Source organism: Hordeum vulgare, chromosome 5H, assembly GCF_904849725.1.
Source record: "Hordeum vulgare subsp. vulgare chromosome 5H, MorexV3_pseudomolecules_assembly, whole genome shotgun sequence".
NCBI lineage: Eukaryota > Viridiplantae > Streptophyta > Magnoliopsida > Poales > Poaceae > Hordeum > Hordeum vulgare.
The window spans coordinates 574,310,509-574,328,613 of record NC_058522.1 but is presented as its reverse complement, the minus strand read 5'-3'; the positions used below and the strand labels follow the sequence as shown (position 1 = coordinate 574,328,613).

The window sequence follows — 18,105 nt, the reverse complement described above, 5'->3', positions numbered from 1 at the left end:
TTGTCAAGTCAAAAGCATTAAAATACATCACTACTCCCTCCATTCTTAAATATAAGTCTTTCAAACGATTTCACTAATGGACTAAATACAGAGCAAAATGAGTGGATCTACACTTTAAAGTATGTCTATATACATCCGTATGTAGTCTTCTAGTGGAATTTCTAAAAAGACTTATATTATGGAACGGAGGGAGTATATATTGTGCATGTGCTCGCTCTATAATTGTGGATGAGGGCGCGTAGCAGTGCGTTAACTATATCAGTTAGCAAAAGCCGCCATAAAAATTGTAGAGAGCGCTATGCAAGTGTTTTGCTCTATCATTCATGGCATGATGATTGTCAATTGTAATCCTAGCTCACTTTTTAGAACAAAGGATGTGCAACAAAGATGAGATTCTAGGTTTTCGTAATATATTTTGCAAGAAAACTTTCGATCTATTCAACAATTGTCAAGGTAGTACAAACAACACTAGAAGTAAAGTTTACATCCCGGTCTGTAGATCACCTAGCAACGATTACAAGCATTGTGCTGAGATGAAGGGCGTGCCGCCGTCATCGCCCCACCCTCGTCGGAGTCATGCAAACACTATTATAGTAAACCATCCGAAAGTTTTCATGCTAAGGCCGCATAGCGGCCGTCGCATCAGAACAACAACCGACATCGAAGAAGAGAAGTGTAGATCGGAATGATCCAACCTGCATACACACATGAATAGATTAATGAAGACCAGATCCAAGCGTGTCCACAAAAGACAAACCACGACTGGATCCCACGAAATCCGCAGAAGACACACCTCAACACGTCCTTTGGCAACGCTTGAAGCATCACCGGGACGGAGACGTGAAGGAAAGAATCTTATGCCACCTTCAAGAAGCCATCACCTTGTCTTCTTGAGCATGGCATAAATCCTAACAAAACAAAAAATAGCTAAAAATAATGCCCTGCCACCGGCAAGGTCCAGGATCCACGCGCCTCCATGGTCCAAGGAACCACTAGTAGAAAACAGGGCTTTCATCCTAGCCGGATCGGAGCAATAGTCCCGGTCGCGTTACAAACCGGGACTAATGTGAGCATTAGTCCCAGTTCGAGCGCCTAGGACACTGGACGGAGCTCGATAGGCACTAGTCCCGGTTCGAATGGGACCTTTATTCCCGGTTGGAAACACCAACCGGGACTAAAGGTCCTCCCTTTAGTCCCGCTTGGAGCCACCAACCGGGACTAAATGTCTCCTTTTGGTCGGTCCAAATTCCGTGCGGGAAGGGATCTTTAGTCCCGGTTGGTGGCTCCAACCGGGACTAAAGGTCTGTTTTCTCTTTTTTGGTTTGTTTTCTTTTTCTAAATAGGACAATTTATGTATTTAGATTTGGAATAACTGTTAAAATATTTTTAGTTTTTGAATGAATCATTTTGCTTTAGGTCATACTTGGATTCCTTACAATTTTCTCATAATAATGGATATATTATTTGTTGAATTTCAATTTATAGATTTAAAGATATTAATTATGCCATATTAAATGAATAAAATTCAAAAAATGAATAAAATAATATTATTACTTATTTTATTTTCATTGAAATTCAATAATATTATTACTTATTTTATTTTGAACTTTTAATTATTTTGGATTTTTTGTTTTTTGAGAATTGTTTGAGTTTTTTTTTAATTTTTTGCCTTTTTTGAAGTTTTTTTGAGTTTTTAAATTAATTATTGTTGTTTGTTAATCATTGTTCTTTATTTTAATAATTGTCTGGAATTCAAAAATTAAATCCTGTGACATCAAGACCTAAGGGTTAATAGGATTGATAGCTTACTATTGTCAAGAAAACAACAAGTGCAGACTTGGAAACTAGGGTAGATAGAACCAAAAAGTTAAGCGTGCTTCGGCCGGAGCAGTTCCAACCCCAGCAGCCACGTGGAGGGCCATTGGTACCGGTTCATAATGCAACCGAGACTAAAAGTTTCGACCTGTTTTCCCGATTGTTTAGTCCCGGTTGGAAAACTGGAACTAAAGGCCCTTTGGAATCGGGACTAAAGGCCCGTTTTCCACCAGTGAACATAGGAGACGAGGCATATCGGCGACTATGCCCGCGAGAGAGAAGAAAAACCTTGATGATAGTTCGCACAAGGGTAGGAGCGAAGGGGCACGGGAGTCGCGTCGGGGTCGGGCCAAGGTCCTCCTTGGCGTTGGCGTTGACTTAGTTTTTATTATTTTATTAAAATAGTTACGAAGGTACTCTATAACTGAACATCGTCAAGCTTGTTGCAGAAGACGAAATCTAAAGTGCGTTCAAGAGGAGAGTGAAAAGAGAAGAAGCTCGACACAACATATGTTTATTTTTCAGCATAACATGAAGTTTTGGCTAGCAAAAGGTTCTAAACAAGCACCACATGTTAGATGATCCATAAAAATATAACTTTTATGCAAATATACCTAAACATAACAATTACGTTGTCTTCCTTATCCAACTTCAACAATTTGCTGAAGGTTGAAAATAATTACTAGGTATTCACAATCATAAAAGATACCCAAGATAGTATATTTGTAGGTGAAAGTTCTCTTTCTTATATTAATCATTCATGAATTTTTCAAATGGCCAATGTGATGATTGCAAAGCTTCAGTAGATTTTACTTTGTAAACCAAATGTAAAACTAGTACTAAGCATAAAGCAGAATGATAATTTCAGATTTATGATATCTGATTCAATCATAATTTACTCTTAGGATATGCGTGAAGTACAAGAGTAAATATTAAACTACTCTCAAAGAGATACAAGTGAATAACAATGATTAGCCAAACAATTAAGTAGCAATGCGAGGATTCTCTTTCAATAAAGATTTTCAGATCTGAGAATTTTATTCAAACATAAAAAAATACACTCCATGAATAGCACATATCATGTGGAAAAATAAAAATTTAGGCTCAACATAAGCTAACCGATATTTGTTGACGAAGAGAGGTGGGATGCATAGCATCCCCAAGCTTAGATGCTTGAGACTTCTTATAATATTTACTTGGGGTGATTTGGGAACCCCTAAGATTGAGCTTTGTGTCTCGTTCAATTCTCTCATATCCCGGTCTCATCTAAGTCTCGGAAATTTCATGCATATAAAACTTATAAAGAACTAGTGAGATAGGTTAGTACATATAATAATAAATAAACACTTCATGTACTGTCAAATAAAGTTGCATAATAATTTCAAACATTATGTACTATATACTATAATTTCCATAATTTATATGTACCAATGTAAGTCATGAAAACTCAAGGATAAGTCGACAACAAGACAATGACAACAATCTATCCATACAGAATAGTCTCTAGAAATTAATTTGAAAATTGTACTTATGTAACTTCAAAAATGATGAAACTTATGGACATGATAAAGAATTTTTATAAGAGTACTGTGTAAAAATTTCAGAAATTTTCCATGTTCCAGTAATATCTCATAATTCAAATAGTACAACAAAAGTTTCAATTTTTATACAACATACATCACACATGCAAATCAAGCATTCTAAATGCAATTCTTGGAACTTTTTTATTGAAAAAATGATTATATATTGAATCAATCAAATACTAACAAAATGGAATGACGTACCAAGCTAAACACATATCATGTGAGGAATAAAAATATAGCTCCAAATAAGATATACCGATAGTGTGGAAGACAAAAGAGGGAATGCCTTCCGGGGCATCCCCAAGTTTAGACGTTTGTGTCTTCCTTGGATATTACCTTGGGGGTGCCTTGGACATCCCCAAGTTTGGTTTCTTGCTGCTCCTTATTCTTCACATATCGTTATCTCACCCAAAATTTGAAAACTTCGATCACACAAAACTTAACGGAACTTCGTGACATGGGTTAGTGTAATAAAGATAGATCATACACCTAGGCAATGCCAAGACAAGCTTCATAATTATTCTCACATAATACATACTATATTCTGTCATTCTCATTATTTATATGACTAAATATAAGATATGAAAACATTAAACAAGCAAACTATGCATGCAAAACAGAATGTCTCAAAAACAGAATAGTTTGTAAAGATCTGAACTTAAACCGTACTTTTATATCTCTGGAAATTCTGAAACATTAGGAAACACGGAGAATTAGCACAGAAAAACTGTTCAAAATTTCAGAACATTTTGACGTTCCAGTAAAACCACGTAATTCATATACTAGACACAAATGTTTTTGTTTTTGCACAGAAACAAATCAACAAGTATTCACACTATCCCAAAGGCTATACTTGGCACATTATTAAACTAAAAGATACAAAACATGATTACTACAGTAGATTAATCATGTTAACACACAAAAACAAAAATTAAAAGTGTTGGGTGATACGTCTCCGTTGTATCTACTTTTCCTAACGTTTTTACTCTTGTTTTGGACTCTAATTTGTATTTTTTGAATTAAACTAACCCGAATGGACAATGTTTTCAATAGAACTACCATGATGTTGTTCTTGTGCAGAAATAAAAGTTCTTGGAATTAGACAAAACTTTTTGGAGAATTATTTTGGAATAATAGAAAAATGTTGGAACCAAGACCCACTGGAGGGGGTCCCTGGCTGCCTACAGTTGGGTATACCTCCTATATCAGATCCGAAAGGCAAAGTGGTTGTTGCTAAAACGGGTCGTTTCTCAAGGAAGAGTTTCTCTCGAAAGAATTGAGTGGGAAGATGGTGGAAAGTGATGAGGTTGTTGAACCGTCACTTCAAACAGAGTGTAGAAGGGCGCAGGAAGTTGTTCCTGTGGCGCCTACACCATATTGAAGAAGAAGGCAATGATGATGATCATGAAGCTTCAGATCAAGTTACTAACAAACCCCGTAGGTTGACAAGGACATGTACTGCTCTAGAGTGGTACGGTAATCATGTCTTGGAGGTCATGTTGTTGGACAACAATGAACCTACGAGCTTGAAGAAGCGATGGTGGGCCCGGATTCTGACAAATGGCTGGAGGCCATGAAATCCGAGATAGGATCCATGTATGAGAACAAAGTGTCGACTTTGGAAGAACTATTTGATGGTCGTAAGACTGTCAGGTACAAATGGATCTTTAAGGAAGACAGACGATGATGGTTAATGTCACCATTTAGAAAACTCGGCTTGTCACAAAGAGGTTTCCGACAAGTTCAAGGAGTTGACTACGATGAGACTTTCTCACCCGTAGCGATGCTAAAGCCTGTTGGTATTATGTTAGCAGTTGCTGCATTTTTTAATTATGAAATCTCGCAGATGGATGTCAAAACATTGTTTCCTTTACGGTTTCCTTGACGAAAGGTTGTATGTGATACACCGAGAAGGTTTTGTTGATCCTAAGGATTCTAACAAGCATGCAAGCTCCGGCGATCCTTCTATGGACTGGAGCAAGCATCCCGGAGTTGGAATATACGCTTTGATGTGATGATCAAAGTTTTTTGGTTTATACAAAGTTTATGAGAAACTTGTAATTCCAAGAAAGTGAGTGGGAGCACTATAGAATTTCTAATAAGTATATGTGGTTGACATATTTTTGATCGAAAATGATGTAGGATTTCTGTAAAGCATATAGGGTTGTTTGAAACGAGTTTTTCAAAGGAAAACCTGGAATAAGCTACTTGAACATTGAGCATCAAGATCTATAGAGATAGATCAAAACGCTTGATAAAACTTTTAATGAATACATGTTGTGACAAGATTTTGAAGGAGTTCAAAATTGATCGGTCAAAGAAGGAGTTCTTGGTTGTGTTGTAAGGTGTGAATTTGAGTAAGACTCAAAGTTCTACCACGACAGAAGAAAGAGAAAGGATGAAGTTCGTCCCCTATGCCTTAGCCATAGGCTCTACAGTATGCTATGATGTGTACTGCACCTGATGTGTGCCTTGCGATGAGTATGTCAAGGGGTACAAGAGTGATCCAGGAATGTATCACTGGACAGCGGTCAAAATTATCCTTAGTAACTTGAGGACTAAGGAAATATTTCTCGATTATGAAGGTGACAAAAGAGTTCATCGTAAAGGGTTACGTCGATGTAAGCTTTGACACCAATCTGAATGTCTCTGAGTATCAAACCGGATTCGTATAGTGGAGCAGTCATTTGGAATAGTTCCAAGTGGAGCGTGGTAGCAACATCTAAAGTATGACATATAAATTTGTAAAGCACACACAGATCTGAAAGGTTCAGACCCGTTGACTAAAACCTCTCTCACAAGCAAAACATGATATACCCCAGAACTTATTGGGTGTGAATCACATGGTGCCCTAGAGGAAGTAATAAATTAGTTATTATTATATTTCCTTGTGCATGATAATCATTTATTATCCATGCTATAATTGTATTGATTGGAAACTCAAATACATGTGCGGGTACATAGACAACACACTCTCCCTAGTGAGCCTCTAAAGGACTAGCTCGTTGATCAAAGATGGTCAAGGTTTCCTAACCATAGACATGAGTTGTCATTTGATAACGGGATCACATCATTAGGAGAATGATGTGACCCAAACTATGAACGTGGCATGTGATCGTATCAGTTTATTGCTATTGTTTTCTGCATGTCAAGTATCTGTTTCTATGACCATGAGATCATACAACTTCCAGGCACCGGAGGAGTGCCTTATGTGTATCAAACGTCACAACGTAACTGGGTGACTATAAAGGTGCTCTACATGTATCTCCGAAGGTGTCTGTTGGGTTGGCATGAATCGATACTGAGATTTGTCACTCTGTATGACTCAGAGGTATCTCTAGGGTCCACTCGGTAATACAACATCACAATAAGCTTGCAAGCAACGTGACTAAGGAGTTAGTCACGGGATCTTGTATTACGTAACGAGTAAATAGACTTGCCGGTAACAAGATTGAGATAGGTATAGAGATATCGACGATCGAATCTCGGGCAAGTAACATACCAATGGACAAAGGGAACAATATATGGGATTGATTGAATCCTTGACATCGTGGTTCGACCAATAAAGATGTTCGTAGAATATGTAGGAGCTAATATGGACATCTAGGTCCCGCTATTGGTTACTGTCCGGAGAGTGTCTCGATCATGTCTACGTAGTTCTCGAACCCGCAAGGTTTGCACACTTAAGGTTTGGTGACGATTTGGTACTAATGAATTATGTTTGGTAGTGACCGAAAGTTGTTTGGGGTCCCGGATGAGATCCCGGACGTCATAGGAGCTCCGGAATGGTCCAGAGGTAAATATTTATATATGGGAAGTCATATTTTGGCTACCGTAAAAGTTTCGGGTTTTTCCGGTATTGTACCGGGAAGCTTCTAGAAGGTACCATAAACTACCGGAGGAGTCTGGAAGTCCACCAAGGGTTCCACCACGTCCCAAGGGTTTGCATGGGCCAAGGGTAGACGTTGTGGCCTTATTGGGCCAAGCGCACAAGTCCCTCAGGGCCCATGCAGTTGGGAAAGATGGAAAGTCCACCTTTGTATGAAAGGGAAGGAAGGGGACTAGGATTCCACCTCCTCCCCCTGGCTGCACCCTGGGGTTTGGAGGGGCTGTTCCCCATGCCCCTCCACCTATATATAGAGAGGAGGCACCCCAAGAGCACACACGAAGCCCTTGGCGCCCCTCTCTCTCCCTTGATCGTTTTCTCCTCCGTTCGCGGTTTCGGTAGTGCTAGGCGTAGCCCTGCCGAGATAGCACCACCACCGCCGCCACCACGTTGTCGTGTTGCCGAATAACTCATCTACTACTCCACCCTCGCTCGCTGGATCGAGGAGGCGGAGACGTCGTCGAGCTGTACGTGTGCTGAACTCGGAGGTGCCGTCCGTTCAACGCTCGATCGGGAGTTCATGGGGCGGATCGTGATTGGATCACGAAGATGTACCACTACATCAATCGCGTTCTTTAATGCTTCTGCTTAGCGATCTACAAGGGTATGTAGATACAATCTCTCCTCTCGTAGATGTGCATCTCCTAGATTGATCTTGGTGAGCGTAGGATTTTTTTTTGTTTTCCATACAACGTTCCCCAACACTTGCGAGCCGGTGGAGCATTTGACAAGTCTGGGTCCAACGCGTTCACGTCATTCCAGGTTTTGTGTTTGGGTTGACCAACAAGATGCGTTTTCTTCAAGAGAAAATTGTTAGCTAAATGAGCGGCTTGATTTGACATATTTACTTTTCGGACGGCTTGCCTAGTCCTTCCTGCAACATTTTTTTTGAAGAACTGGAAGAAATTGGAATTACCTCAACATCGCCGGCCTTGCTGGCTTCAGAATCGCCCTGAGGAGAAGGCATGTCAGCGAGATAACTAAACAAGCGGCCAAGTTGGTTAAGTTCTACCTCAGATTGTCCTTCTGAAGATGAACCAAGAGTCGGGTCACCCCGAGCCGGATCTTTTGCTTGGTTCATGGAGGAAATAGGCATTTGAGGTGTGACGTTCCAAAAACTAGAACCCTCCTGCAAACAAAGGAGTATGATAAATATGGCGGGTCAAAATCTAACCAGCAAAGGAACTGAATATATTTAAAACAAGGAGAAATTAGTACCAAAGGTGGAGGATTTAGCACATAATATGGGCCTAAGATGGTAGTACTGCACCTTTCTTTTGAGTCACAGAAGAATTTCTTGGTCTCTTTATTAAGAGTGTCGTCGGTTAGATCCTTAGTGGAGAAGCGTTGGACATCAGATGACTCGCCAGAATATTCACACATTAAGTCAGGCCTTATGCTGACGGGTTGGATTCGCCACTTGAACAAGAAGCAGATCAAATCAATCCCCGTAAGTCCATGGGCAACCAACGCCCTCAACTTTGTACGGACAAGGGCTATTGCATCCCTCTCCCCCTTTGTTGGCCAACCCGGAAGCACCACATTGTTGCTGATCCTCTCTAATCTATAACCCGACAATGGGTTTTCATCTGCGGGAGTGATGTCTATGCACGCTTCTATTCTTGTAGACTATGTTGGGCCTCCAAGTGCACAGGTTTGTAGGACAACAACAATCTCCCTCAAGTGGATGACCTAAGGTTTATCGAACTCAGGGAAGCAGAGGTTGAAGATGGTCTATATCAAGCAACCCTACAATTAAGAAACGAGAAGTCTCTTGTGTCTCCAACACACCTAATACAATGGTAAATTGTATAGGTGCACTAGTTCGGCGAAGAGATGGTAAAATATGGGTGATAGATGTGGCAAAGCAAGGTAATATAAATCTGAAATAAAAATGGCAGCAAGGTAGCAAGTGACAAAAGTGAGCATAAACGGTGTAACAATGGTGAGAAATAGGGCCTAGGCTTCATACTTTCACTAGTGGCAACTCCCAACAATATTAACATAATCTAATAACATGATATTTCCACTAAAACATGCAATGGAGACGTACATGGAGGTCATTCCTTTGTGATCAAGAGAGGACGAGAATTATGTAGGGCTACAAAAGCACACCCGAGAGTTCATAGTTCTCATCTATGGATTTCCCAATGTCACCGCGGCCATCCAAAGAGAGTACCACAATCACCACAACATATCTCAAGGAAATCACTCATGAAAATATTCTTCTAATTCATGTCCAATAGACCGCTGTCACCATGGTCTCGGTGATTATACTAGATAAGATCAAGTAAGTACATCAATCCAAACATAGAAGAAGGGGAAACATCATGGGATCACCCTTGTTGGAGCATATATCTCCATATGTGGTTTTGGTACTTGATGACAATTCCTATGGACTAATGGTTGCCTTAAGTTACATTTATAGGATTTGTCCATAGGCACTTCTTGAAGTCCATCTGTTGGGTTCAAGGAGTTTATATGATGACCAAGATGGTATTCAAGGTATTATCCAAAGAATGGTCACAGAGACACATGGTTGATCAAGATCTCAGACAAAGAGTAAATCAAGATGATCAACACACAAAGCGTACAAGATGTACCGAGAGGGATCAAGTGATCCCATGGTATGGATTTGTCCATAGGTACTTCTTGAAGTCCATCTGTTGGGTTCAAGGAGTTTATATGATGACCAAGATGGTATTCAAGGTATTATCCAAAGAATGGTCATAGAGACACATGGTTGATCAAGATCTCAGACAAAGAGTAAATCAAGATGATCAACACACAAAGCGTACAAGATGTACCGAGAGGGATCAAGTGATCCCATGGTATGGTAAGCATTGTCCATTACGTGTTTGTGTACTAACCCATGGTCTTCGTGAGAGTTCTATGTGGGGGTTAGGTGTGTTTCCATGGGCTTGCGTCAAAGGGAAGATCTCATACAACCCATGGAGTATGACGTCAAGTTGTGATCGTCATCAAGATTGCGATGTGCAAGTTCAAGTGGATCAGCACGAAGATAGCATGCTTGAAGCTTGCCGTCCATTGTGGTGGCAATGTACTTGTGAAGATATGCTGAAGAGTGGCTCGCCCATAGTGAGTATGAGGGAGCAATCAACTAGTCTTCATCAAGCCAACACAATCAAGAAAGGTGGTCCATCTTTAGGAAGCCAAGATCATCATCATCTAGCTCAAGAGGACGAGGTGCAAGGTATAGGTTTGCCCTTGATAGGTTTTCTGGTTAGGATAGATTGTTGTTCTATCAAGGGGGGCTCTCAAGTCAGTAGCTTGATCGTATCGTTCGTTGAGAGCTCAAACCATTTGCATCCTTGCATCATACTTCTTGGTTCTTGTTTGGTGTTTCTCTTTGTGAGTTTTAGAGCTTATGGTCATCTTCGTGACAAGCTCGAGTTCATCGAAAACGGAGTCCATATGCATCTACTATGATGTTTTCGATGTTGGAGTTTTTGCCGGTTCTTCATTCATAGAGATCTCACATCTCTATATCTTTGGCATATTCATAACCGCATGGTCTTAAGATTTCCATGTCGTCCTGAATCCAACAAGCTTGGGTTTGCTCGATTCGGAGCTCGTATGCGAAAGTTATGGCTGTTTCAGTGGCGAGCGGTAGTACCGCTGGACCTAGCGGTTGTACCGCTGGACCTAGCGGTAGTACCGCTGGACCTAGCGGTAGTACCGCTAGAGTTGGCGGTAGTACCGCTGGCCCTAGCGGTAGTACCGCTGGCTCGCGGTAGTACCGCCCCTGGTCAGCGGTAGTACCGCTCCAGGAGCTTAGTACCGCCTGCCTAGCGGTTGTTCGTGGACGGACCTTTTTGCGAAGACTTTCTTGGCGGTGGTAGTGCCTTTGCACTACCAGGGGCCCAGCGGTAGTATCGCTGGAGTGCCAGCGGTAGTACCGCTAGCTGGCGGTAGTACCGTTGGAGTGCCAGCGGTAGTACCGCTGCAGCCAGCGGTAGTACCGCTGGAGCTCGGGCAGAGAGTGGGGGTAACGGTCTGATTCTTTCCCCCACTATATAAAGGGGGTCTTCTTCCCCCTTGGCCTTATCCATCCGTTGAGCTCTTGTTCTACCTCCATTGTTGACATTCTTAGAGCTTGATTACTCTCAAATCCCTCCAATGATTCTTGCTTGTTCTTGAGGGAAAAGAGAGAGGAGATCTAGATCCACATCTCCACCAATCACTTTCTCCTCTATGTGAGGGGAACCCCTTGGATCTTGATATTGGAGTTCTTTGTGAGCTCCTTGTTCTTCCTCTCATATTTCTCCATAGCTTTTGTTGTTGTGGAGGGATTTGAGTGTGAGGGACTTGACCACTTCGTGTGTTCTTGCCATTGCATTAGTTGCATCGATTTGGGTTCTCCACGGTGATACGTGGAAGTGAGAAGTTGAGAAGCTTACTACCTTTGGTACTTAGTACCCTTGATATTGTTCTTCATGGATGCTTTGGCGTCCTAGAAGCTTGGTGGTGTCTCGGAGCTCAATCATTGTGGTGTGAAGCTCCGGGAAGCGTCGGGGTCTCCAATTAGGTTGTGGAGATTGCCCCGAGCAATTTGTACGGGTACCGGTAACCGCCCCCAAGGGTTGCCACGTGTACGGGTTCGGTGACCGCCCCCAAGGGTTGCCATTTGTATGGGTTCGGTGACCGCCCTCAAGGGTCCCTTAGTGGAATCACGACATCTTGCATTGTGCGAGGGCGTGAGGAGATTACGGTGGCCTTAGTGGCATCTTGGGGAGCATTGTGCCTCCACACCGCTCTAACGGAGATTAGCATCCGCAAGGGTGTGAACTTCGGGATACATCATCGTCTCCCCGTGCCTCGGTTATCTCTTACCCGAACCCTTTACTTATGCACTTTACTTTGTGATAGACATATTGTTTATTGTAATATATCTTGCTATCACTTAGTTGTTTATCTTGCTTAGCATAAGTTGTTGGTGCACATAGGTGAGCCTAGTTGTTTGTAGGTTTTGTGCTTGACATATTAAACGTTAGTTTTATTCCGCATTTGTTCAAGCCTAAACCTTAACTATTTTAAAGCGCCTATTCACCCCCCCTCTAGGCGACATCCACGTCCTTTTCAACCCTAGATTAACATATCCTATGATCACAATCAAGATCACATCATGAGAGAGAGAGATGACCACATAGCTACACGTAGAAGACCTTAGCCCCGAGGCGTAAACAGACGATCTCTAAAGTCTGTAGGGGGGACAGATTTCAAGAAAGTCAGAGTCCCACTCCAACAAGGTTTCCTCTTCTATTTTTGATAGTTCCTACATATCAAAGTGTAAAACAAGAACATTGTGCATTTTTGCAACTATTAGTAGGTTAGTCCAAATAAATCATAAACTTAATATAAAAACAATTATCAAAAGCTTAAAAGTAGCATGAAACCATAAAAAATTATAGATATATTTTGGACGTATCAGAGAGCAGTGTTCTTGTAGTAAAACCAAGTCTTATACCATACTTTCGGATGACTCGCCAATTTTGACTCATGAAACAGATTGTTTTTCCTTTTATGGAAGGAGATTCCGCCAAGTTCATAAGAAGGACTTTTTTTACTTCAGTCTGGCGGTTGGCATAGAAGAATTCCCTGAATAAAGTCACTAACGGCTCAATTTGGAGATACACTTCGCGCAGAACTTGAAACTGGCATATGTTGGTCATGGAATTAGGAGCAACATCTTGGGGTCTGAGATCCAAGAAATGTAGAAGATCCCTAAAGAATTTTGAGCTAGGAGGTCAAAAGCCTCTTCGTAAATGATCAGCAAAAATGACAACTTCCCCTTGTCGAGGCTATGGATAAGGTTCTTCTTTGGGAGCCCTCAACCTTATCTCTTTTCGAGGTGGAAGAAATCCTTGACTCACAAGGTTTTCCAAGGTAAGCTTGGATTCTTGGGACCTGGCCCAGCTGCAAGCCTTGGAGTTCTTGGGGGCCATTGGATAGCTTAAAACAGCTACGAAGGATAATAAACGGGAATAAGTTAAGCATGAGATACTAGCAGCCAACTGATCTTTATTTCAAGGAGTGTTTAAGTCGCCAAAAACTATTGCAGAACAATGTTCTAAATCCGGTCAATGCTATAACCGGGTGTTTAAGCCGACAACAACAAGTGAATGATTTCTTGAAGGCAAGCTCCATGAGGGACTTAGCGGAAAATTACTCACAAACAGGTTGCGACGCGTGACATCTCTTGTGATGTATCTAAGTATAAGCAGAAAATAGGGAAAATATGTGTTCTAAAATGACGGAGTAACCAAAACTCGAAGTGTTCATTCAAGGGTCTCCTAAAGTGGTTCGTTCTCGATCTATTCAATAAAGATGTATGATAAGACCGCGGCGGGCCAGTGGATGCACCAACGAAGAGAGATTTGTGGATCCATGGGATGGTTCTTCAGAGACTTGATGAACGCAGTATGAGCGTCGGTAGAACATGCTGATAAATCTATAGACCCTCAAAAGTGGAAAATGTGTACATGTTTCCTGTTGAAGGAGAAAGATGGCGACCGTGTGTAGTCCAACAAAGACGAAGAAGATCCAATGTGCAGGTGGCGTGCTCGGGAAGGTCCGGTCGTTGTTCTCGAAGATCTGGCATGAGTGGCAGTGGGGAAGAGTGCGAGGAAGAAGAAGACAGGAAAGGATAACACAGGGGTTCGCCTGCCTATTTATAAGAAAGGAGGGGGACTGAAACAGAACAGTCACACGAAATCAGTGGTTAAGTAAGAAAACCTCGAGAGCTAGGTTAGCGACTCGGCATCCTTGTAATCGAGATCTCCATCAATATAGACACAAAAGTAGGACATAAGATGACGGGCCCGATCAACCCCTTCGAGTTGCCACATCGCGACGATGACCTCACCACTAAGCCTGTTCATGAGGACATCTGCCGTGACAAAACCACGACAGTCATGGAGGAGGAGCCGTCGTCGATTCCTCCGCAGCTGCTCGGGGACTGGAGGAGGAGCTTCAGGACGAGGAGCGCTCGCACCATATCATCGCCATGCCTCCAGATCAAACGCCAACTTGTTGTCATGCCTCCACATCGGTCGATGCCTTGTCGAAGAAGGGGTTTTTAGGACCGGCACAACGTTCATGAAGAAGAGAGAGGAGGAGATGCGCGGCGGAGCGACGCGGCGCAGCCGACAATGACGAGGCGACAAGACATGGACTGCGGGTTGTCTCGGATAAACCTAAAGGGGGATTTTGTCAATATGACAACCAGGAGGACCTTTTTCGGAGAGAGGTAGTATTATATGGATCTAAAGAAAAACAATAGCATAGCAGCAAGTGAGAGCGAGAGTGAGAGTGACACACTCCTCCCGTCAGCGGCCAAAAAGGAAGAGACCCATCTTCCTCCTCGCGTCAAACCACATATCCACCTCGCCGCCGCCGCCGAGAGGCAAATCCGCGCTCACGTATCCAGCAGCAGCAGTAGAGCACAGATCCAATGCATTAACCATCCAACCAACCACCAAATCCAAGCTGACAATCCATTTCAGCGGCACGCCGGAGGGGAATCAAGGAGGAGTTGTGGGGAGTCGGATCCAATCGGGCTGTCGGCGGCGCTCCCCGTCCGTCCAGATCGACGGCCACGCGCGGGAGGTAGGGAGCGGAGCGCCGGAGGAGCCGCGGCATGGGAGCAGAAGGCCGCCGCTCGATTGATTCGACCTAGGGTTTCAGTCAATCCCGACCATGGAGTCGCCGCCGCCCGAGCTCATCGTCGGCGATGACAGAATCAGCGCGCTCCCCGACCACCTCCTCCTCGACGTCCTCGAGCGACTCGACCTGCGCGAGGCTGTCCGCGCCGGCGCACTCTCGACGCGGTGGCGGCGCCTCCCCAACCACCTCTCGCGCGTGCACCTCAACGTCGGTCAATTCCAAGGCGCCACGCCGCTTGAGGCCATGGACGCGTTCGTGGGCGCCGCGCGGGCGTTGCTGGCTGTGGTTTCTCCGGCCGAGGGTATGTGCGAGCGTGGGGCCCTCAAGGTCCTCGCCCTTGAATTCTACATCTCTTCCCCTCACTTGAGCTCCATAGGCCGCCTTGTCGAGGACGTTGTGAGCTCCGGCCTGACCGAATGCCTTGAGTTTTGCCTATCCCCGGCGCCATCGAGCTGCGCCATCCTTCTGCTCGCCGGGATTGGGCAGCAGTTCATGTCCTTCTCCCGTGCCTATCCGGTCGCCTTCTCGTGGCTCACAAGGCTCACACTCAGGAGACATGCCTTTGGAAATTCCGATGTCACGGACCTCATTAACGCCTGCGCTAGGCTTAGGCACCTCACCCTGAATTGCTGCATGAGGGTTGATAGGCACTCCGCACTCAAGATTGACGTCCCATCCTCTGGGATCCAGGAGCTCGAGTTCTCCTCCGTTGCGTGCACGCGCATTGAGCTCATTTCTGTCCCTAAGCTTAGGCAAGTGGGGTGCGAAGGTTGGCTCTTCAATCCTCCGGTGTGCTTTGGCTACGTTCCTGAGCTTCGCGTTGTAAAACTCTATTCTAAAGCCAAGGCATGGCAGCGGGTGCCATTCGCGCTGAGCGAGTGCCTGTCAAGGAGTGCAACGAACCTCTTGAAATTGCATCTTGACTTTTTGCACCAAATGGTAAAGCTAATTTCTGCACACCACTTAAAATATCTTCTGCATCCACATACAATATGTTCTTCTCTACCAATTTCAGCCGTGTATGCATGTTTTTTGCTGCAGATTTGGATTCAGCCAGAACATCCGAAGCAGCTCACTGCTATATTCAGAAACCTCACCTCTGTGTTTCTTTTGGGTATCTTCAGTGAGTGTGATCTGAACTGGACATTGTTTTTCCTTGAAGCTGCACCTGCCCTACAGAATATTGCAGTAAGTGTTAGTTAGCCTTCTTTTTAGTTTAGTCCAAATCTTAGCATGTACATGACTTGTTCTACATTTGTACAATGATATGTGTTTTCTGATATTCAGCATTCGAAACATAACAGAAAGTTGATCTAATTTCCAACCGCTCACCTACGAAAAGTAGCGCATACAAGACGCATTGTAATTTTGCAGCGATACAATGTCCATACAAGACCAAAAAGAAAAACTTCCTGGATCGTATCTCATGTTAGAGTTCTCCAAAAATGCATCCTATGTTTTTTTCGAGGAGGAAAGCCCTGCCAGTCGATGCACATACCCCCCTTGAGTCTTGATTAAAATTATTTATTACAAAGTAGTGTCTTGGTTGAAAGAAATAATAGGAATATAGTTGTAGTTCGATAAGAACCACGGAAGCATATTCATGTGTCGTACTTTACCCAGGATTTAATTCATGCAAATTCCTCCAAAACTCTATAGGGGCCTCAACTTATATTTATTTGCAGTTGTTGTCACATTGTCCTTCATGGGTTGGAAGCAAGTTTAATTAACATGTGTTATTTACTTTCTATGTCCTTGCTTGAAGTTATCTCGACATTCATGTATCAAGACGCCCCAGCACAGTGCCGAGAAGACGAACGTGGTGTGGGAGCCATCCAAAGATTTGAAGCACCTGAACTTGAAGGTGCTGCTGATCGACGGATGCGAGGATGAAGACAAGGTGACAAACTATACAAGGCTTGTCATGGAACGAGCTGTGGGGTTGAAGAGAATCATATTGCGTGGTCAACTCCCATGCGAGGACTGCAATGCCATCGACCCAGAGTCTTCGCTGAGAAGATCTCAGGTTGATGAAGCTAGCAGGCATCGGATTAAGGAGCGACTCACATGTGGATCCTCTTCGTCCGTGGACATAATAATCTGTTGATGGGCATAGTCAAGGAATTGTAAGTCCCATAATGCCTGCAGCTGCTAGAGTAATGACTCTGTATGAGGCGCAGTCAGTCGTAATTCTAATTTTTAGTTATCCGTAGAGAGGGAATACTTGATTCATTCGAGTGGACCTCGCAGTTTAGGTGAATTATGTCTGTACTGCAATCTGGATGCCCTCTTTTGTTTATCAATGTACTGGGAAATTGCCTAGTGTATGCTGATCTGTTCACCTACTTGTGGCATCATTCAAATTCTCAGACCTGTTGAGGCTCTGTCTTTTCATCATGTGTCTTTTGAAACCTTGCCTCATAACGCTGATAGCCTCATAACTCTCTCAGGCCTAAGAATACTTGATTGGTGTGTACCTGGCAATGTAGTAGCTAAATTATGCTGGTATTGGTGTTTACCAGGAAATTGCCTAGCACACTGTATGTTGTTTTGTTTACCTGCTGGGGGCATCATTCAAATTCAAATCTGGGTGCATTCTTTTCAGAACACGTCTTTGGAAACCTTGCCTATGATCAGAATGTGTCTTTGGGAAACCTTGTGGCAAGTAGGCATAGCATCTGACTGAAGCAGCTATGGCAATGGAAGTGAGGTTAAACGCGGTGACAGTGTAGAGAAAATATTTCCGCACCTTTTTTTCCCCATCTACCGAGTAATTGCGCCATCCATATTACTCGAGTGTTGTATTTTCATGATTGGCCTTGAAAGGTGCGTGCTTATAATATCAGAACAGGGTGCAACCGTGCAAATTATATACTATAGACTTCTAGCCTTTTACATCTGACTGGACAAATCTTATAACATTGCTCATGAAAAATGGGGTAGCCTGTATGCATAGCATGAATTGATCTATTTCTAACGAGTACACATACCCATCTAAGAATATACAACGCCTGCATTTCACAATACATGGTGTATGTACTGCCATCAGGAATTTCATGCACATAGAAGAGCTTTTTTTCCCCCAGCCCACTTTTGTTTATCAATGTACATACACCATGGCTCTACATACAAAAT

The 18,105-nt window shown here is 43.2% G+C and overlaps 1 protein-coding gene across 1 annotated transcript; it reads left to right on the top strand.

The window, feature by feature from the left end:
* The first annotated feature begins 14,615 nt into the window (after positions 1 to 14,615).
* On the top strand, positions 14,616 to 17,364 carry LOC123394978. The gene is made up of 3 exons (XM_045089888.1): positions 14,616 to 15,909; positions 16,012 to 16,158; positions 16,736 to 17,364. Exons 1-3 carry the CDS (start codon positions 15,004 to 15,006, stop codon positions 17,075 to 17,077), a joined length of 1,395 nt encoding a protein of 464 aa, XP_044945823.1. The 5' UTR covers positions 14,616 to 15,003; the 3' UTR covers positions 17,078 to 17,364.
* Positions 17,365 to 18,105: the final 741 nt, after the last annotated feature.